A 20,861-nucleotide genomic window follows, 5' to 3' on the forward strand; every position below is an offset into this window, starting at 1 on the left:
AAATAAGGCAGGAAAGGAATTATTAATGGGTTAGTAGAGTTCTCCGAGGACCGGCTCCGGAGATGTTTTATTTTTATTGGAGCTGAAAAGATTTTTCCCCGGGCCCACAATAACAATGAATTATCGATAGCGATAAGCTGCTCCGGACGAGGCTATCGGATGACTTCCCAGCCAGTCAGAATGAAGGCAATTCTATCCGTCGTCAACAAGAGAATCCCAGGCGCGAGAGGGTAGAGACTGACAATTTGATTTCAGCATGCATTATTGGGGTGATGGTATGGATTTTTGACTCGAACCCCTGCTAAAATATGAAAAGCGTCTTTGATGTCCACATGATCGTGCAATTTTCATCACCGAGCCCATCACAGTAAACTTCGACCAATCGCTATGCATAGTCACCACATCATCCATCCCGATCACCCATCGATGTTTTTCTCGTGAGCCATTGTAAACAGGCTCTTGCAGATCGGATTTGAACGAGGCTTTGTCGCGGGAGACGAAGTACATCGCCATTCGACTTGGGGGACCAAAACCTCAAGAGTTTGAGCACGCAACCTGATCGTACACCAGACCGTAGATTTCCGCTCTGTGCCATTCAAGGCTGGAAGATCGGCGTCATCAGCATAGAAAGCGCCGCCCTTTGAGCTGAGGGATCGAATACGATTCATCGAAGCTCTCGAAACCAAGCAGATCGAAAACGGTCTGCACACCATCCAGGTTTTGTACGACTTTTATCCAGCCCTTGTTCGTGTATGCGAACGGTGTGGCGCCCAAGTTCTGAATAGCCTCGTGATTGCAAGCAGAAGGGGTGCCGTAGACTTGGGTACCCTGAGCTTTGCACGGCATCATGAGCGTATAGCCGACAGCGCCATTTATGCCGTGAATTAACACCTTCTGGCCCGGTGGAGATTTTTCCTTGTTTGACCATGGCGTACGCGGTGTTCCAGTCGATAATTAGCGCAGCCGCGACTTTCAACTCCAGACCCGACGGTACTGGAACAAGGTACTTCTCACGCTGGGGGATGAAAGTGGTTTCTGAGCCGTAAGCCACAAGATCTCCGACTGTGAATTTCGTGCTGTATGGGCCATTGGCATGAACAGTGTCGACGAAGCAAGAGCATGGCCCGAGTCTCAGCGCGAGCGAACCCACTGTAAAGCACCTTGACTCGGGGCCTCGTCGGGTGCCGGGTCAGGTTATGATGAATTGACGACAGGGGCATTTCTGTCCTCCAATGGCGGTGATCAAAATCTTCTTGATCTCAATAGACATTTTGTTTGCGAACAGTGAAAGAAGGAATTACCGATCGGTTTCTCGGTTGACATGGGATTGTTCTGTAGCTAGATGTGAAGCTGGTAGTGCTCCTGGCGGCACCATCATATGAACGTTAACTTATAAATATCTTGAATCGTCAACGGAAGGGAGAAATCCTTGCGAACTGGAATGCCTGAGTGGCGCCGGTTTGTCTAATCGGCGTGGACGCCTTGTGCATGTCCCTGAGATTTTATCCGCAAAAGCGACGCTTTTGCGTGGACGATAAGATGAGCCGACTTATGTCAGACTAGGTATATCCTTCGGGGACAAGCAGCCTCCCCCGAATACGATACATGGCTAAGATCAGGAGCCGGGATACGGAGCCGAACGTCTTGACGAATTTCACCAATGTGAATACCCATCATCTTGTACAACTCGAATAGGAAAAGGAGTTGGGAGTTGGCATCAAGATGTCGAGTCAACATGTACACGTTCAATCCACATCCGGAAGAGAGGCACAAAATAGCTGACTTTGAATACAGAGTCTAGCTGTGGTTGTGACCGTGAAGCCTCAGGCTCGATTCTTCTAGCTTCAAGAGGGCCTGATTTCTTCGGTTTTCTTTTCAGCCACTGCTCCCGTCAGGATGAAGGCGCTCAAACCATCAAACCGTCCAATGTCTTGTGGAAGATGAAGAAATTGCTAGGAACATCCGCAGGGTCGCTGAGGACGGCGAAAACAACATCTTCCCACCAACCACCCGAGAACTCTGGCTCTTGCAAAACTTGCTCCCAAAGACGACGAACCTCCTTTGGAGGATTGTTGAAGGCACCGCATCCAAAGGCACCCAACACGATCTTGCGATGTTTGTTCTTGATTGCGGTCCGCAAGATAACACGCATTTTTTCCGCCATGAGATCTCTATCGCTTGAACGAGAGTAAATCTCTCCCTTATCTTTGTGGGGGGAAGCCAGAGCGCAACCTGTTTGGGGGTCTTTGATCGCGGCTGCACTAACGACGCTGATGACTGGCAACCAGCTTGGGTCGCGACAGTCGAAGAATTGGTGGCCGTTGGCAAAGTTCTCTCTGAAGACAATGACAGTGGGGGAATAGATGGCAGCTCTCTCCGGGATGGGGTAGTAGCGTAACTTGAGGGTGAAGGCCAATGACGATCTGTAGCACATGGCTTCTTCTTGTGCCATGGCACCATTTCGAAAGCCACCACCGGCGTGAGTTGCACTGGCCATATTGAGGACACAGACAGGTTTGTCAGAAGGACCATGGCCCACGGTGAGTTGAAGGGCGGCGTCTATACTGTCACAGTTGATTACTCGGATTTTGGTTTTGGGTAGATTTGGACAAAACTGCTGATCGAGAGGCGTGACATCATCATAAAGGAATCCATTCGGTTTTGCGTCAGGTCGTGTGAGTAGAAGACCAGGAAGGACCGACAGCGTTGCTTCCGCAGTCCGGGCAAGTGTGTCTCTCTGGGTTGGACCGCGATTTGGTGGAGGTCGTTGTGTTTCTAGCCGACCCGATTGGCGTGAAAATTTCAGGATGGTTTGAGATTTGCGACGCTCCTTGCGATCAAGTGGTGCGCGATCGTCATCGTTGTCCCGTTCCATGGCGACATGAATGAAGATTCAGAGAAGTTGAGATGGGTTCGTCGAGCGGGGAGAAAAGGCTGAGAATTTAGATGCCGGTGGCGCAAGGCTTGCCTGCAGTCGCTGCCTTGTCTTGGCGGAGAACTCATCTTCGCTCTTCATCGTCTTTCACCAGTATTGAGTAGTTCGGATTCACGCTTCACTGCCTGCTTCCAAGAACCTACGCATGGAAGAATTGAGAAGTGATGATGATTTATTGTCCCCGAACCTTCGGGGTGTAAACGATGCCCTGTGGCATCACGGAGAAAGTCCAGAGGTTGGTGTAATCTGTCCAGATAGTAGGCAATCGAAATTCATGAGAAATCAAAGAAATCGATATGTGGCTTGTTGGATGACATCCTCTACGAAAAGGATAAGTGAAGATGACAATATGGAGATAGACGGCGGCTATGTGTCGGCTGTTGTGTCCCACTTCGACTCATTGTCCCGCAAACGGAGAAGCGACGGACTAGGCAAAGATTTGACAGCAAGCTCTCGGACACTCCTTTATTCACAGCAGTACGGAATGGCTTGAAGTCAAATACAACGGATTGCGAAATTCATCAAGTGGCTAGCAATGGCTGAAAGACCAATACGATTATGCCATGTGACCATCACAATTTGCCAGGAGTCTTCTCAAACTCCTTCAAAGCTTCCAACAATTGCTTCGCAAACGCCTCAAAATGGGATGTAAATCCCACGTGCCCGCCCGGAAGAAGCATAAGCTTGCGACCAAACTTTTTGCAAAGCACCACATTGGCGCGATATTGCAAAGCTTCAGGATTCGTCATTTGCCCGTTGGCCGGAAGGAGCCGGTGCTTATTTTTCTCCAGAGCAGCGAGATCAATTTCATGGAGTGGATAATCCAGGAATTCACGTTCGAACCAGTACATCATGTTCTGGGACACAAATGGTCCGCTTCGCGGGTCAAAGGTAGCCACCATGATCTGACCCTCAGGACCGGCTTGGTTGAGCTCGACGAATTTCTTCAACGCAGGTGATACGCCTCGTTTTCGATAGGTGTCGTATACATCTCTTTGCCTGGCTGATAATTTGTCCTTGTCCGGAAGAAGCATAATTGCCGGGGGCTCGTGCGGAATAAGAGCACGGATAACGTCGGGGTGACGGCTCAAAAGTGCCAGAGATACGATGGCTCCGGAGCTGTTTCCAATTACGGTCGCAGGGTCCTTGGAGAGATGCTCAATAAGTTCACGAGCATCATCTGCGTCTCGTTCAAGTCGGTGTTCATAGTCTTGACTGCCGGCCAAGTAACTTCGGGAGAACCCTCGACGATCATAGAAGGCAACCGTATACTGATCCTTGAGTGACTCGGCCAAGAGCTTCCAGATGTCTCCTGATCCATTGCCGCCGTGGATGCAGAATAACAAAGGACCACTGCCAACGGTCTCATAATAGAGAGAGGCGCCTTCAACTTCAAAATATGGCATCTTGGTTTTCTGACCTGCGTATGTTGGAGAAGAGAAGAATAAGTGTGTCGAAGTGGACTTTTTGATCTGCAACCATCTGCGTGGGTGCCGAACAGACAGATAATGGAACCAAAACCGTCAAGTCTTCAAGGGGGGGATACTTATATCCAAAACGATGGCGGAGGCCGATGGTCGACTCGGACCCGAATCATCTTTGGGCCATGCAATTTCTCGCAACAACGACGACGGCAAACTGTGGTCGTGCTCCTGACTTTGGTTTAGTGTCCCACCCTCAGATTAGACAGATGCCCAAAGGAGAGAATGTTGGTTCAAATCAGATGTGGGAAGGTATTAACATGTATTTCTGATGCGACTCCTTCGACCATTTATGCATCTCTCCTGTGCTGCTTCATAAATCCAACCTGTCACGATCTAGCATACCGGGGGACTAGCGCCCCGCAGAATTGTTTATTTTCTGGGGTTATTGTTTGCCTGGAGGGTCCGAGGTGACGGCTTATCAGGGGTTGGTCGGTAGCCCAAGGTGTTGTTGAGGAGCTCTTCAACCAGTATTGTCCTTCCAGGGCTCTCTGTTCCGATTGCTTTCCTCATCTTCTGTTTGTTCAAGGCGTCTGTGAATCCTTCGGGTCCCGCGTGAATGGTTTCACCTCATATGGTAGTTATGCGCGGAAATGAGACCGAGTCAAATCATACAGGACCTGGGTGAGTGCTTTACCGGAGCGGGCTTGGTATGTTGTACCGATTTCACCTTTGTATTCATAGCTGAGCAGAGCCTGAGCAGAGGACTGGCTATTTCTCCCCTCGACCCTCCTCTCTCTTGCATTCACTTGTAACTTCTCAACTTTCAAATTTTTCCTCAAAGATCGCGGTTATGGACCTCGATGAAACAATGACCACATCAACCATCTCAACGCCCTCCGCGGCTCAAGACACCGTCGACATAGACGAAACCTACGAAGACGACAACCTCTATCCGGACTCACACGGTGACACCGGAAGTGGTGCCATGAGCGACCGCCCAAGAACTCCTGCAAACGACCACCTCAACGCCGCAGCTCCGGGCGAACTCTCTCCCCCCCGCTCTCAGACCCAAGGCGAAGACGTGAATCGGCCAATGGTCACCCCGATGTCGAACGGCGGATACACGGGTGCCACAAACACTGCTACGACCAGAGGTGCAACGAGATCCCATGCTGAGCCCCAATTCGAGGGTTCGAGGGAAGAGGGCCTGCCATATTCATCATCGGGCCCCAACGAGCGGGACGAACGACCTGGTTGGGGATGGAAGAATAAGAAGGCCCAAGAGGACATGCAACGCGCGATGGATAATGTTGTTGATCGAGATTTCAGCTTAAAGGAATTTGGTGATGTGATATTGTTGGGCAAGGCTCAGATGGCTCAGCAATGATTCAATCACCGCATTCCACTGGCCATAACAAATGACTCACGAAACTTTTTGGTTCTGCAATGCTATGCATGGCGACGGCGTATGGAGCACAAAATAGCAGGGAAATACCAGGAGGCACTGGGGTGCCTTTATCCAGTCATGGAAAGGAGGATGATTTATGAACCCGCGGACAATTTGCGATGAAACGGACATAGATACAAAGAAAGACGGCGTATTGGTTCTAAGTCATGAGTAGAAATTCGGTAGATGCTCCCTGACGTAGGAAGCCTGGCTAATATCTTGTTCTTTTATTCTGTTCTTTGATATATCAACTTGGATATCTCTCTGTCGGTCGAGGGAACTCCTTCAGATTTGCTGAGCGCGTATTCAGTCTGTCTTGTGAATTCGTATCTCTTCCACCCTGGGCGGTCTCCCATGCTAGACCATCTTCCCAATGCCTGTGATTGATATCCTTTGCTGTACATTTGGCGAAAATAATGGCCGGAAAACCGTCATAGAATTCATATCTCCTCCTCTTCCACCACCACCACATGCAAGATTATCCAACGCCTCGCCAATTGCCATCATTGAGACGCACTATAGTTGAGTGATTTCGGATCAGCACTGAGCTGTTGGGCACTGACAAAAGTCTGCTGAGCTTCTGGACTTGGTTGTGAATTCTCAGTCGAGCAGCCCACAATCTTCGACGGGAAGTCCGTAGCGACTCCTTCCAAGAAAATGCTGTTGGACAGTCAAACAATGCTCCGGATATTTTGATGGTTATCGAATATTATGTTGTTATTGTTGTCGATGTTTATCCGAAGCTTCCTTTTGCTGACTTTGTTCTTGGAAACATTATTAATTTCACGGTGTTTCATCTTTTGCCCCGTCATTGTCGTATGTTCACCTCATCTCTTCCCTGCCGTAGGTGCCAACCCGGGCACGTTACTATAGCGCTCGTCTCTCTCCGTCTTGAAGAGAACCTGGCACCAAAACTCCTTCGCATCCGCATCCCACCAAGTCCAATACCGTCCTTCCCTCCGATCCACTTCGCGCGACTGTAACTTGAACCCACACGTCTCATAAGGCTCTGCGGCAACGAGGAGATACTGGTAATCCCGATCCGGCGGATCCTCGACTTTCTGTTCAAAGGCACTCATGAAACGGACGCGCGGTTGCACGCCCGGTGCGATCTCAGGGTACAATAGTTGAAACAGCAAGCCGACCTGTCGTGTCAACGGATCGCGGATTTTGGTAATTTTATACCCCGGCCGTCCGATCTTGACCATGTTCTTTCGCACTTGGACGCCCATCATGCCCGCTCCCATCATCTGGCCATCCTTCTGCATCTCCTTTTGCTCGCGTGCTGCTCGACGCGCGAGGTTTGTCTGGTGTTTTCGCCCTTGGGTGTGCGCGAGGTATGAGCCATCATTCTGGTGGACTGTGAGACAAAGTCGACATTCAAAGGAGCCAACATGGTTCTTGAAGAAATAAGGGTCTTTGTCAAGATCGATGGTTTCGAGAGCGAGTTTGCGTAGACGTTCGCGCCGGTCAGCGTTGGTTGCGGAGTGGGAGGCGACGCCACCGCCGCCAAACTTGGAGCCAGCGCGGTTTTGGTAGTCCATGATGGATGTATGTCAAATAAATCCAGGAGAGTGGAAAGAGCTGATGATGTAGAAGAGGAAAGTAGCAAAACTGCTGAAATTTTGGTGAGTTAAAGGTTTGGTTGAAGTGGAAATTTGAATGGAGAAAAATGCGATAAGGCTAAGAACTTTGTCGGCCAGCCTTCCTCCGCAAATCGCAAGGCTGCGAGACACTAACTGTCAGTTTCGGAAGAGCACCACACTTTCATGCTAGCATTTGAATATACAGCCACCCTCGCAAACAATGTCCGAATCATTTTATACCTCTTCGCCTGGCGCAGGGATCCCCCCCAGCGCCACGCAAACCTCACCACCACCGCCAACATCACCTACGACCACGGGGGCGGCACCACCACCTCCACCACCCAAACCCATTTCGCATATCTCACAGAGCGCAAACCCCAGTCGATCTGGCACACCGATTCTGTCGTCAACACCTACAACAGTTGCTGCACAAGTAGCTGAAGTGACGAACTCGCCTCGGCCCCAACCACCTCTCCCAACGACACAGTCATCAACCTCAAGGCCGACGCCACCTACCCTACCGCAACAATCACATACTCCCATTCCGCCTCCATCCCTCTCCGACCGCTGGATCCCACCTCAGCTTCAGGACAAGCCGATTAGCGAGCTCCATCCACTTGTCAACAATCCTTCTCTCATTGCCTCGTTGGCGTCAACGCATCCATCATACGCATCTTCTCTCGCCCCGCTCCAGGATGCAATTCAAGCCAACATCCAACTTGCGCAGCAAGTCACTCAACTTGAGAGCCAAGTGCGTCAGTTGAGAGATGACACTGCGCAGTTATTGTTGAATCATACTTCTTTACAGACGCAGTGGAGGAGGAAACAAAGTGACATGGATGATGCATTGTCCCCGTGGGGGCCTCGACAAATGTATCAGCGGTTACTGTCGAGTATAAATGAACAGGAAGCGTTATTGAGAGCTATGCACGAAAGTTTCCTGGAAGGCTCAAACGACGATGACGCATATTACGGGGGTGGAAATGGGAAGGCGACTGAAAAAGAGGTAACCGAGTGGGTTCGAAGAATCAAGGAAGGCGCTACGACGCTAGAAAAAAGAAGAGAAATGCGAGCAAGATGGGATGAAGGAAGAGTTGGTGGTTGGAGGTGAATATTAACAATACTACATTACTGATCGAACCTGATACTGTTCCCATGAAACCATCAACACGTGTCGATAAGGCCCGTCTATAGAGAACAACAGCCAGTGTGAGACATGCGACAGCTGCCCCGATGCCGAAAAACAATGCCACCTGGTTATATTGCGACGAACATACACCGCCCTCTTCGTCGGTTATTCACGTCATGTACCGCTCTGGAAGCCGCCGATACAACTCTGAGACTCGGGACCAGCTACTCAAGACTCAGTAGCAACCGACAATGATTGTGCTCGTGGAGCGGTTGCCAATGCTGAATCACGTCATTGAGTTGCTCTTTCGGAATTGCCCCTGGCTGTTTTGGGAAAGTCGCTTGGCCTCTTCTGAATGCGAATTGGCTGTCTGGGAGAGCTGGCTGATCCGTGTCTTGACACTGAACACTCATCTATCAACAACGGAAATGCGAATAACAGTGTTCTCAGTGTTCTTGGAGGTTTTGTGGCAGTAGGAGACATCAGAGGAGTCTTGACAGTAGAATAGGAGTTCGTGACATGTCGATGACATTTTGGTATACCAGGATGGGAAAGGGTGCTCCGAGAATTCATTGGCCAAGGATCGTGCCGCATTGGGATCGTCGGGCATAACCGCTTGGACTGAGGCTGGCGTCGCAGATTGGATCTCTTCACTGATTTCTCCAAACTTCTCTGGCAAATGATATGATGTGTTGTCGCATCCTTCGATCCAAGTTTGACGGGTGGAGCCGTGGCAATGATGGGAAGGTCGTTACCCTCGGCGTTTGAGGCATAGCTGAACGAGCAAGAAGCTCAGTGTCAATTGGAGGACCTCGGATGCTAATACCTCAGTTGAGCATTCCACGGAGATGTAGAGTACAGCCTGATGCAAGATTACGTACCTTTGAAGCAGACTCTAGGCTGAAAACGCGATCCGCAAATTTCCTAATATGTGCACATGACGGGTGCTCGTTTATGAAGCAGATTTCTCCCTTTTCTGTTGATCATTCCTAGGGTAAGTCCAAGAGACCGGGATCCCGGAGGAGCTCAACTCAATGCAGAGTAAGGTGATTTTCGGTGGCAACATCATGTGAGGAGCCGGTAGCATTTTGGGTGGGCCTAAGGATACCGAAAGATGAGCCAGGACGGCAGAGGTGAAAGAGGGCTTTGCTGTGCATCTTGAGGCTGGAGGGAGTGTGCGGCTGGACGACAGGGGTGGAAACAAAAGTTTGAAGGAATGATACAGTAGAGAGTGAACGAGTGGATAGAACAGCTGCTAAGAGTTGAGCACAAGAGCTAAGCCCAAGAACCGATACTGCAAGCGAATGGTGTTGATGGAAGTGATGTGAAGGAGCAAAAAGAGCGGGAAGGCAAGAGAGAGGGGAAAAAAGCTGCGCAAGGAATCTGCTCTGATCGAGGTTCACTCCAGAAACAGCTTTTTCGGATGTCATTTTGTCCACGATGACCGCGACATATGGAACCAACCAGAATGACCAGTCCATGGATTGGCTCAGAAAAGCCGCAACGCCTCAGTAGATGCTCTGGCGGTCCAGATGCTCAGGATCACCAATATAATCTCATCGCACCACTGAGCGATGCAGGCATCAGACTACATCAACGAGGCTGAGGTCACGTGGTCAACCAGTTCGGCCTGAAAAAGTGTTACGACCGAAGAGCGAAAGCCGTCATCAACATACATCGTGTATAAAGAACTTGACCTCGAATCGAGTCCAGCTTTGATGCACGAAGCGTCCTTGGCTGCATCAGTAACGCCAATCATTTGTTTCGGCGTTTCCTGTCTTACCGTCGAGTGGTCAGGGGAGAGAGGTGACAGATTTTGGCTCGCTGACCTTTGTCGCTCCTCTCATTGGCTAATCCAAGACTCTGGGGGAGGAATTTCGTCCATCAGCAGTAAATCATCCACCCAGGCTCCGGACTTTGCTCTAGCCTTATAATAAGAAAACAAGAATTCAAAAGGAAGACCCATGCTACTTTGTTTGAATCGCACTGAAGGAACTCATCATCTAAAAATTCGATTCCACCGAGCCCGACTGAAACACCTTCATTCATGTCAAGCCCCCCGTCTGGCCTAGCCCCCGAGAAGTGCGGCAAGCAGACCGCCATGAACCAGAATCGACAGTGTTCTGGAAGAGAGACGTTACCAACGGCACCCGATCTGGAGGCAAATAGGCCCCTTTTGTCAAGAACGACAACTCTCCAGGACCTTGCTAATGGCCAAGAGACGCCCGTGCTCTCGTCTAACAAAAATTCCCGCACGTGCAAGTGTGACTTTTGGTCCAATTGGAGCTTTCGGCTTGATGCGAGACTTGTTTCCGATGCCATACTGGGATTATCAGATGGACTTACCGTCCCCTTCGCCCTCACGGCTGGTTTGACCGCTTTGGGGGATACCAGGGTGGTGATTCTGGGTGGATTAGCCGAACTCATTGCTGGTGCGATATCCATGGGCCTCGGTGGATATGTTGGTGCCAAAAGCGAAGTGTAAGTCAACCTCCTTGGTTCCTTGGTCTGTTCATCGCGAGGACTGACACGTAACAGTGAATCCTACGAAGCCACGGACCGGAGTTGTAACACATTGATTTTGCACGAGCCCGACGCGGCAAGTGATTGTGTCCGGGAGTATTTCGAGCAATTTGGATTGTCGGCGGAAGAGACGAGTCGGGTAGCCGATCACATCAAAGCATCCTCTCCGATGTTCAAGGACTTCCTCATGCAAAACCATTTTCAGGCCGCAAAACCAGAGAGAGGCCGGCCCTATCTGTCAGCACTTACTTTGGGAATCAGTTATTTCATCGGCGGTTTTATTCCTCTGATACCATACTTTATCGTGGTTCGATCTGATGTTCTCACCGGGCTATGGTGGAGTATCGGTCTAATGGCAGTTGTGCTGCTAATGTTTGGGTATGTGAAAACCGGAGTTGTTCGGGGTTGGACCGGCCGAGAGAATTATCAGGCTTGCACTGGAGGAGCAATTCAAATGCTGGTAGTAGGCGTCATAGCAGCAGGAGCTGCAGTATGTCTGGTACGGTTGATCAATCAGAACTAAGAGGTGACATGGAGTCATCGAGGACAGTATAATCAGAACATTTACCGTTCAGCGTAGACATAGGACCGTGTATTCCGAGGAGTGGGAGCAAAAGGGGATGGATACTCCCGCTTGCTTATGCGCACAGTCGAGATCCGAGGATAGGAGGACAGCTAAACCTTGATCACGATCTCGAGATTCTCAGGGATAGCCGGTTAGTTTTGAGAAGGTCGGTGAGAAGGACGGCAATTGACAGTGGGGGGAAAAACGTCCATCGTAGCTTAGCGCCCTCGGCATCCAGGGCTCGACTACCGCAATTTAATGCATGATATATCTTGAAAAGCCCAAACCGGCCACAACAATTACCACATTTAAATGTTGTGGACACTTTGGCGGTACAGTTTAACTTTTCCCTCAATTGTGACCGTCTAATGAAGACTGTAGGAGTGGTTAACGCGGTGCCCGCAAGTACACCCATGAGCCTTGGTGTCGACTGTCGTGCTGACCACAACTTTAGTGCTATATCTGCTAAGGCATTTCCTTCGGGGTATGTGTACAGCAAGTCTGTGCTAAGAGAAAGTTGTATTAATTGTGCTATAGAGCGCAGGTTCAATTCCTGCAGGTGTCGTTCCATTTTTTTTTTTTTTTTTTGGGTTTATGTGGTTTTTGCGGTTAGTTCTGTGGTCAGTCTTGGCGTTGTCAAGACTAGCCCGTCATGTGCCCAATTTGCAGGTACCTATGGGCTTGGCCTGTCACGTGTACCGTGTCGCTCCTGCGGTTCACTACTGCGGTGCACGAAGGCAACTTGCATCCTCATCCATCAGATTGCGATCTCACCAAAGAGCATGAGACTTTGACCCTTTCGCTCCAGAAAGATCTCCAGACGCTTCAAATCGAGATTTGAGAGGTACGTGCAACATCTGTGCCTTGCAATTCTAAGATCTGAAAAGATTTCGAGCTCAACAGATCATTGAAATCCCTCGATGTGGCATACGATCAATGCAAAGTCAAGGAGCTTAATAGCTGGAGACTAGCAGGCTAGAGGCATTCACCTCGAGATACACTAGTCTGTGCGTCTGGATCATTGGATGCTCCTCTAGCGCACCATCTTCTTCAACCATCGTACACAACTTTATCCCCCCAAGATGACAGTGAAACGGCCGACTCAACTAACGCTGCATTGCTATGTTGATGGGCAATCTTTACACCCCGGGGACCTTAGTATTTGACCATCTCCATCGACGCTCCAGGGATATCTGAGGGTCTTGAGACTCTCCCAGAACCTGTTCTGGATTGCCATGAGAGCCATACGAGGAACATCTGTGCATCAATGTTGGCGAAAGCTGAGTTGCTGCACGGCCGCGAAGTTCACAGCAGAATCTTGAACAGTAGGGACAACGCCTGCAAATCCACCGCTCTCCCACTCTGGGGTCCTTTTGAAAGCGTTGCTCTACTTTTGACGCATGAGTCGAACTACTACAATGCCGACTTTGAGATATAGACTTCGAAGAATCTGCCTGCTTGTATTACATTCACCGAGACTCTTCTACGAGCCAAAAGATTCAGCAATCACACTTTTACAGGTCAAAATTTATATCACAGCTACGGAAATAACAAATATGCCTTTCAGAGAGTTCTATTTTCGCCGAAAGGAATGGACCAAAACTGGTCCTTAACCCATACCACGCAATGATCATCAAGGAACTAGGTTCTGTTTTGAATGTTCTGCATCACTCTGAATCCGAGGCGGATGTCGTACAAACGACCAACAACGAACACAAAGCTGCACAAAGCTGGAAGGGTAGACCACCGAACCTATGAAGCGTCGCGAAACCCAGTGCATTCGACCAGATCCTTGAAGCTTCTAATGCCTGCACGAGAAAAACCCTTCAGATTCGGCAGTATCTCATAAGGCTCGGAGCAGTACCACGCAAAGAAACAGCAACAAGAGAACACGTGTACCTCGGAAGTACTCCTGGACAAGCAAAAAACAATGCTGCACGGGCTCGAGCAATTCCACAAGTTCAGACCCAGATCTCGATGGCCAGTCCTGCTGCAGCGCTGGCCTCTATGCCGAATTCAACAATCGTACCTGAAGAGACCGGCCACGAGTTGCTTTCAATTGAAGATGTTATGATCCCGTCCAGTTTACCCGTCCAGTTTACCCGTCCAGTTTACCCGTCCAGTTTAACCACCAACGACCAAGCTGCGACAGAGTCGTGGGAAAACCGCAGCGACAAGGTAACGACTTCCGTATCGAGTGATGACCCGTGCCTTTCCGCCAGTGAAGAATGATGCATAAGCCAGAGGAGGGGGGGGCGATTTCATCCAAAACAGAGCAAATGAAAATCCGGCAGAGGACATCCCGCGGATGGAATTGAACTTAAAGACTCGAACAGAGACTACCAAGGCGAAGGCTATTGACTCTAAACCGGAGACCAAACGTTCACGCCCCATCTACGTTGAACCTCATGACAAGCAGGAGTCAATGTATTGTTCGAGGAGATTTCGTGCACCGACCGTCTCGATCTAACCCGCAAGCTGGGGAATAACATTTTATTCGAAGCCTTAAATTTGTCAATATTGACGACATGGATTGCGCCACTAGACACGACAGGGCTCAGAACCTTGAAGGCGATCATCGAACGAGGGGACCGATTAACTGAAACTGAGGAGGCGCAATTGGCCGAATTAGAGTCTAAGGGACCCGAGTACATGGTCGAGATATATCGAGAATGGACGTTGCGGACATGGATCCTAGGACGAGGTCGACCCGGCGAACCGTGTTGCGAAAGAATACAGGCTCACCCGTGGGAGTGGAAAGGTAGGAGAGAGAAGTGAAAAGTGATTCTTCATATAAACTTCACCTTGTTGAGGTCGCTGTCGAAAGCCGTTGCAGAGACAGTGGACACTGCAGCGAGCACGAAAAGCAATGTCCCAACGAGGATACTTACCGCAACTACCGAGTAGAAAGAGAACAAGTCGCGGAAATGAGGATGGGCCATTTATGTCTAGGAGGACGAGCCGGTCCTCCCCAGGCACTCGAAGAAAGGTGAAGTCATCATTGTCGCGCAGGAGTACCGCAAGGGGGCCCCAACTGTGCAATCCAGACAGATTAGAGGGGGAACCGGATCGAGACCCCCAGCATCTCAAATAGATCCCATCGTCCGAAATTGACCAAAGTCGGTGTTTTCAATGAAGAGGAACGTCGAGGCTTAGCGAGGCTCTGGGAGCAGAAGGTGAGTCGAGGGGAAGAGCTTTTGGCGTGAGAGGAGGGGGAGGTATCGAAGGAAAGAGGAAAACCCGTGGCGGTAGAGTTGCAGCCGGAACAACTCCCCGAAGGCGGGATTTACAGTATCAACTCAACTTCTCTTTCTCGCTTCTCATTTTTTCTTTTTCGCTTTTCGCGACCAGCCTATGGTCCACAGGGTACGCTGAGAACACTACGAATCCTGGAATCTAGTCATCCTCATCTCATCATCTATTCGCTGGATCGAAGTTACTTTCTCACCTTCGGTCCACCTACGTACCACCCGCTCAGGTAGTCCAGGTACTCCTTCCACCTAATGCCCAGAGTATGGTATACGACGGCTCTTGTTATCAGCGGAGACCTGCGAGGGCCGAAGACCGCACGAGAATGCTTCCACCGAAAAGCAATAACCAGTCCTTCAAACCTTGGCTTGAATCCCAATCAGGTCTTCCGTTCTCAGTCTTCGGCTTGCCGTCGGCACTCCATCGCTCAACCCATGATACAAGATACACATAGTCATGGGAAGAAGGCTTACGGGCACAATTCAACATTTACTGTTGGGAGCTGGTTTTGTCGATACCGTCTTGATCCTTCTCAAGGGTTGACTATTGAACTTTCCACATGCAAGGGCTTCGGTAAACCAACTCCTTCTGCTTCCCGGTCTCTCGGATAGAGAATATTCGCCAGCCACCTCCGCTGTGTTTCCCTCTATTTGCAATGCTCAAGATCCATACCACCATATCCAGACAAATCCATCTGACGTTTTTGTGGGATGCCACATGCACTTCTAGGCAAATTGCTTTTGCCAATTGCATCTCAAGGCAACTGATGTTGAGCTTTTGCGACCTTTTTCCTTTTTTTCCACCATGTCGCCCTTGCATGCAGCCGGTATTTCCTTTGCATAGGCTCAATCTGGACCAAATCTTTTGCTGCTTCCTCTACCGTATTGTGTCACCTGTGCGAGATGTCTTGATTCTACTCTTCGTGCTATCCAATCAGTTATCGTTACCGGATTTGTTCAAGGCTATCCTGGCGTAGGGTCCTACACTTTTCATCGCATCCTGCCGACGACTTGGCAATTTTATGTTCTGTGAATTGGCAGAGGTCTTTGCCAACCTGCACTATCGAAGTCGCAATAAGACCATGGTCTACTTTGACGTCGTGAAAACGCATGGCGCCGTTATCAATTCCGAGCATTCTGTGGAACACCTTTGGACTAATCTCGTACAACTCGATTCAGAGATGCGCTTCGTGACTATTTGAATCCCGAAGCTAGACGAGGAAGAGATGATTTCTATAAGACTTGTCCTCTAGGATGAGGCGATCAACCACGATGGCATGCGTGTTCTAAACGCCTATGCCAGAAATCCAATATTTGGTGCTATTGAATGTTACACAGCAGTTCTGAGGGAACCAACCCCGCTAAACAACCACGGGAGGTACACATGAAGCCAAATTCCTCAGTGCCACTACCTCTTCTTTCTGCTACAGCGACGGATTGTGCATTGGTGCCTTTTGTTCTGCGACCATCCTCCATGACCAGGGTGTGAATGCGACGAAGTCTATGCGCACTGCGAAAACCTATATCTAACGTTCACAACGCATGAACTTTACGCGCCACGCGGGTGGTTGGGTATCCAGAGTCGCGATTTGTAAAGCTTTCGTTTAGTGGGTACCAGATGCAATCCATCGGATTCCAACACTAATCGCAACCATGATGTAACTTACGCAGGCCGTGTAAACCAGAATTTCAATGCAAAGGCAATGTTCTTAGGTGGGATTCGGGAGAGGCACATCGAACCATTAAGCCAGCAACCTTTGAGTTTTGACCGGCTGGACGACAAAAGCCTTGGAAACCCCCGTTGGAAACTTTGTACCTATGCCGAGAATCTTGTCCCAGCTGAGAGGTTTTCCTTTGGCGAGGAATACTGCTAAGCAACCCCTGACGTATTGGGATACGATCTGCACTCTTGCGCGAACGTGTCATCCCGAGAACTCCTGAAATTTTGCAAAAATTTGTGGACCGCCGGACAAGTCAGATTTTTTCCCTGTTTAGCAGTAAGAGGTACGATCCCTTAGAAGCGGCGACCCTCCTGGGAACTGGCAATATGTGGCGCAAGGCGACTCGACAATGCTTGTTCTGTTGTAAGACCAACTGCGACAACACACTCGGGCGCGGCATGCTCGAGTCCTATCAATTCAAGCACAAGTCCTTTGAGTGCGGACTCCCGTTAGATCAACGACCAACGACCGCACCATTTTATCCGCTCCCGTTGACACGTGGAAGGCACAAGCGAGCAGTCGGGGAGGCTTTTGGGTGCGAACGTTCCCGGTGCCTGAAGCCTACCCATCTTGCGCTTAGTCTCTCCGGCACTGACTACGGCATTTTTTGGCGACCTTCCGGACAAGATCCAATCGACGGACTTTGATACCTGGAAAAATGATGGGTCTGGACAATCCTTGTTCGGATGGCCCAGGATTGACCCAGTCGGATCCGTTGTGGCCTGCATTAGCTCCAGGAACCTCAACTTTAGGGTTGCGCTCGGCCCCCTATTTTCGATGCAAATGGAATATCCAACAAGCCCCATCTCACTTCACTCTCCATGACGGTGGGCAGACACCAGGAAGAAAAAAAAATGCGCGGCGTCGGTAATCAACGTTTCAACGTTTCTCGCCCAGCTACCCAGCATGGAGAATGCTTTGGTCTCCCTCCCCATTCTCTGTTCTAACACCAATGGCGTTCTGGAATTCGCCCCACGGCCGTGGTTGACGGCGCTAATGGATCCGCGAAAATCTCTGAACGGCCCAGGAGGGGTCCGTCCTCATGTCCAGGGCGCCGGAGCTGAGTTTACTCGGGCGGCTCGAGGTTTGTTGATATGAAGGAAGTTACTTAAACCACGTCCTCTTCTCTGTTGCCAATTTACTCTAGTCAATCCTTCCCTCTCTTTCCCTTCCGAAAAGAATCTCGAGCAGGCCTCCGATCAGCATCATTCCTTTGCTGAAAGAAGCCCTGTCGACGTTGGACCACTCCTTTTTTGGCCAATTCTATCAATACTCAGTCCTAGAGACTTCACCGTCCTTACCAAACCAACATCCAAACTGCATCAAAATGCAATACAAGAACATTCTCGCTGGCGCAGCCGTGCTGCTTGCCTCTGCTCCCGCTACTCTGGCTTTAGGATCCGCTACCGTCGTCAATAACTGCGGCTATCCCATCTACTATGCGTCTGTCGGCCAGTCCTACACTGCTAGCATGCAACAACTTCAAGGCAGCTACACCGAGTCATTCAGCCAAGAGGGTGTTGGCATCTCTATCAAGCTTTCTCCCAATGCCACTACCTCTGGACCAATCTCCCAATTTGAATTCACCTGGGCAAACGGCAAGGTCTCTTATGATCTCTCCAACATTGACGGCTATCCTTTCTCTGCTGGTGGTATGGAAATAGTTCCTTCCATGCAAAACGATCCCAGCAACCCCACCTGTGTCGTCATCGACTGCCCTGCCGGCGAATCCGTTTGCAGTGCCGCCTATAATGCTCCAGATGACGTCCGAACCATGGTTTGCGATGAGGACTCTAATCTCGTCTTGACCGTATGTCCAGGTGGTGCTGCCAAGCGAAGCGTCCAGTATAGAGATGGTCACATCCACTACCGTGTCCACGCTCGCCACATGCCTAAGCGTGCATAGATGTTCAGCGATGAATGGCCCAGGTGACCGAGCAAAAATGACCCGTCAAAGTTTTCCGCATCTTTCGCGCAGCTAGCTCTGCCGCCTCATTATCCGCTTCACACTGCCTGCAAAGACACTCCTTTACTACAACATCCTCCATGAGTCGACACATGGACAGGTTACTATCCCTGCAGGTTTAGTACCCGATCTCGACGATCATTACTTACCATCATCTCCAACCCCGGCGACAGGTCTCCCGTGGAATACCAAAACTTTGACGGCATTCATGCTTGAATACGATCGTTAAAAGCAACAAAAATCTATAGATGATATCATGAATGCAAGATAAGTCATGACGACATTACATGATTAGCAACGGCGACGATGGGGGATACATCTTCCAAGTTTGACAACGAAAAGGACTCCCAGGCGGTCGGGAAGTTGGCAGGCATTTTCTTTTCCTCTGTCCTTGAAGAACTGATGGCTTTCATGCCAAAATTATCGACATGACTTTGAGGTACTTGGACTGGGGCATCCGGTCAAACCCATAGCGTGTGCAGATGGCGGGAGGAACAAATCTTTTTCTGTTGGAAACCCTTTCTGCCCCAACGATACAAGTAAAGCAAGGCCGTCCAAGCTGTCGCTGTACTATCGAAATGGGACACTTTTACACAAGATATAGACTTCGATTCTTGACGCCAGACAAGCAGGGAAACGGATTTTCACAGAATGGAAAGGCTTAGACAAAATCACGTTCTCACCGTCGCTCACCATTTTTGTATTCTCGAGGTGTTTTCTCAATTCCCATTTTGGCAGTCACGGATCTTTGGTTCTCAAAACACGTCAGGCTGACAATAACACTGACACCACAATCACAATCACAGTGACATTGACGTGGACGTTGAAATTGAATTGATGACGACGACAAGGTTTGTGGCGTATTTCTCCTTTTACCCCTGGCCATTCTCGGCCATTGGGCTTGCGCAGACTGACTGACGGAGGTTGATCAGCGGTTTCCAAAGCAGGGGGTGTGCCAACAAACGCCAAAAGACAGGACACCCCTGTTCGCCTCAGCCTGCTTGGGTCTGAGACTGAAACTGCGCGGCCCCAATATAGTGCCGTTTTGATACCTACGGGCTTGAAATAGACCTGCAGCAAACATCCATAACATGTCGTACCATAAACTGCATTTCTCCTTTTGAAAAATGTGCCTATGGTGTGATCGAGAACGGGTGTTGTTTTCTTCCTCGGAGTATCGGATAGGACATGGAATCATGCTTCGCCCAAAAATATTGGGCGGGCCAAATCCTCCTAGAAGGTCAGATGAATGAAATGGTAACTTCATTCGCGATCACCCGAGGGAGCAGGAGACTTTTCGTAATTCCAGGAAGTGCTCATATACCCCGTCACGATCACTCGAGTTGAACTTGATCTCTTCATTGCACAGGCCAGTAAACACCAGACATTCAAGAAAGGAGACTTCTTACACCGCGTTTCCAATTTGCTACTCTTCCGCCACAGCTTCAGTATGATGGCTTGATAGAAACCATCTTGCGAAGTAATATTTATAGGTTTGTTCTTCCTAACTACTTGATATAGCAATGATCATCCCCATGGCCGCATCCATTCTCGCAAATGGAAAGTCACTTTGCAGAGTCGTCCTCCCAAAGGGATTGCTTTTACAGACTGCTCAACTGCGACAGTCTCGGCTCGGAGGGCTATTAAATCGGGATTTGCAGCATCTGCCATTCACCCCTGAAAACGTGGAGATTTACGGCGAATCCACAGATCCATGCTCAAGACTTTTGGGGTCATTATAACTCTCCCAGAACATGTGATGTCATTCATGCTCTGCGGCCAACAACTCTTTGCTAGATGACCGGGTACAAGAAGCAGAGCAAATGATCAAAGTGCAGAATGGTTTTACAGCGTGAGCCGAGACGGTTTTGACGAGAGCGACTTCACCATGGCTGTTAGAACTCTATACTTCCAGGCCCCAGGTTACTGTGGATGGCGGGAACCATCAATGGAAGACGATTCAGACTGTCTTGAGATTGGTCCAATCTTTATCTCAGTGGGTTGTAATATCATCCCCATCTAGCATCCAGGTAGTAGATCGCGGACATGGAGGCATTCCTTTCATATTCTTGCTACGAATTGATGTGCAAGACAGATCAGCGCAATATTTGATATCAGACATTTGCAATGGCCGGACAACTTTGTTGAATACCGGAAACTTCTCATTATTTGAGAGACGAGCGATTAAAGCCATCGTACGGGAGGCCTGTCCCAAAAGGATGCTCAACGGGTGTACCTCCGACAATGGATTCAGGGTTCCACGGGCCTCGCAAATCGACATCGCGATTGGATATCAATCAACTTGGAGATCTGGAAC

At 49.7% G+C, this 20,861-nt stretch overlaps 7 protein-coding genes across 7 annotated transcripts; 4 read left to right on the forward strand and 3 right to left on the reverse strand.

The window, feature by feature from the left end:
• Positions 1-1,906: 1,906 nt before the first annotated feature.
• Z518_05893 (uncharacterized protein) lies at positions 1,907-2,875 on the reverse strand (the record flags this gene model as incomplete). The annotated part of the gene is made up of 1 exon (XM_013416703.1): positions 1,907-2,875. The coding sequence occupies one exon, from the start codon at positions 2,873-2,875 to the stop codon at positions 1,907-1,909; it is 969 nt and encodes a 322-aa protein (XP_013272157.1).
• A 632-nt stretch (positions 2,876-3,507) lies between these two features.
• On the reverse strand, positions 3,508-4,341 carry Z518_05894 (uncharacterized protein; the record flags this gene model as incomplete). The annotated part of the gene is made up of 1 exon (XM_013416704.1): positions 3,508-4,341. The coding sequence occupies one exon, from the start codon at positions 4,339-4,341 to the stop codon at positions 3,508-3,510; it is 834 nt and encodes a 277-aa protein (XP_013272158.1).
• Positions 4,342-5,209: 868 nt separating this feature from the next.
• Positions 5,210-5,746, forward strand: Z518_05895 (uncharacterized protein; the record flags this gene model as incomplete). The annotated part of the gene is made up of 1 exon (XM_013416705.1): positions 5,210-5,746. One exon carries the CDS (start codon positions 5,210-5,212, stop codon positions 5,744-5,746), a length of 537 nt encoding a protein of 178 aa, XP_013272159.1.
• An 887-nt stretch (positions 5,747-6,633) lies between these two features.
• Positions 6,634-7,350, reverse strand: Z518_05896 (uncharacterized protein; the record flags this gene model as incomplete). Its single annotated transcript, XM_013416706.1, has 1 exon — positions 6,634-7,350. One exon carries the CDS (start codon positions 7,348-7,350, stop codon positions 6,634-6,636), a length of 717 nt encoding a protein of 238 aa, XP_013272160.1.
• Positions 7,351-7,612: 262 nt separating this feature from the next.
• Positions 7,613-8,503, forward strand: Z518_05897 (uncharacterized protein; the record flags this gene model as incomplete). Its single annotated transcript, XM_013416707.1, has 1 exon — positions 7,613-8,503. The coding sequence occupies one exon, from the start codon at positions 7,613-7,615 to the stop codon at positions 8,501-8,503; it is 891 nt and encodes a 296-aa protein (XP_013272161.1).
• Positions 8,504-10,622: 2,119 nt separating this feature from the next.
• On the forward strand, positions 10,623-11,567 carry Z518_05898 (uncharacterized protein; the record flags this gene model as incomplete). The annotated part of the gene is made up of 2 exons (XM_013416708.1): positions 10,623-11,002; positions 11,060-11,567. The coding sequence occupies 2 exons, from the start codon at positions 10,623-10,625 to the stop codon at positions 11,565-11,567; spliced, it is 888 nt and encodes a 295-aa protein (XP_013272162.1).
• Positions 11,568-17,905: 6,338 nt separating this feature from the next.
• On the forward strand, positions 17,906-18,484 carry Z518_05899 (uncharacterized protein; the record flags this gene model as incomplete). Its single annotated transcript, XM_013416709.1, has 1 exon — positions 17,906-18,484. One exon carries the CDS (start codon positions 17,906-17,908, stop codon positions 18,482-18,484), a length of 579 nt encoding a protein of 192 aa, XP_013272163.1.
• Between the last annotated feature and the right edge of the window lie 2,377 nt (positions 18,485-20,861).

The sequence above is a fragment of the Rhinocladiella mackenziei genome (assembly GCF_000835555.1).
Source record: "Rhinocladiella mackenziei CBS 650.93 unplaced genomic scaffold supercont1.4, whole genome shotgun sequence".
In the NCBI taxonomy this organism is placed as follows: domain Eukaryota; kingdom Fungi; phylum Ascomycota; class Eurotiomycetes; order Chaetothyriales; family Herpotrichiellaceae; genus Rhinocladiella; species Rhinocladiella mackenziei.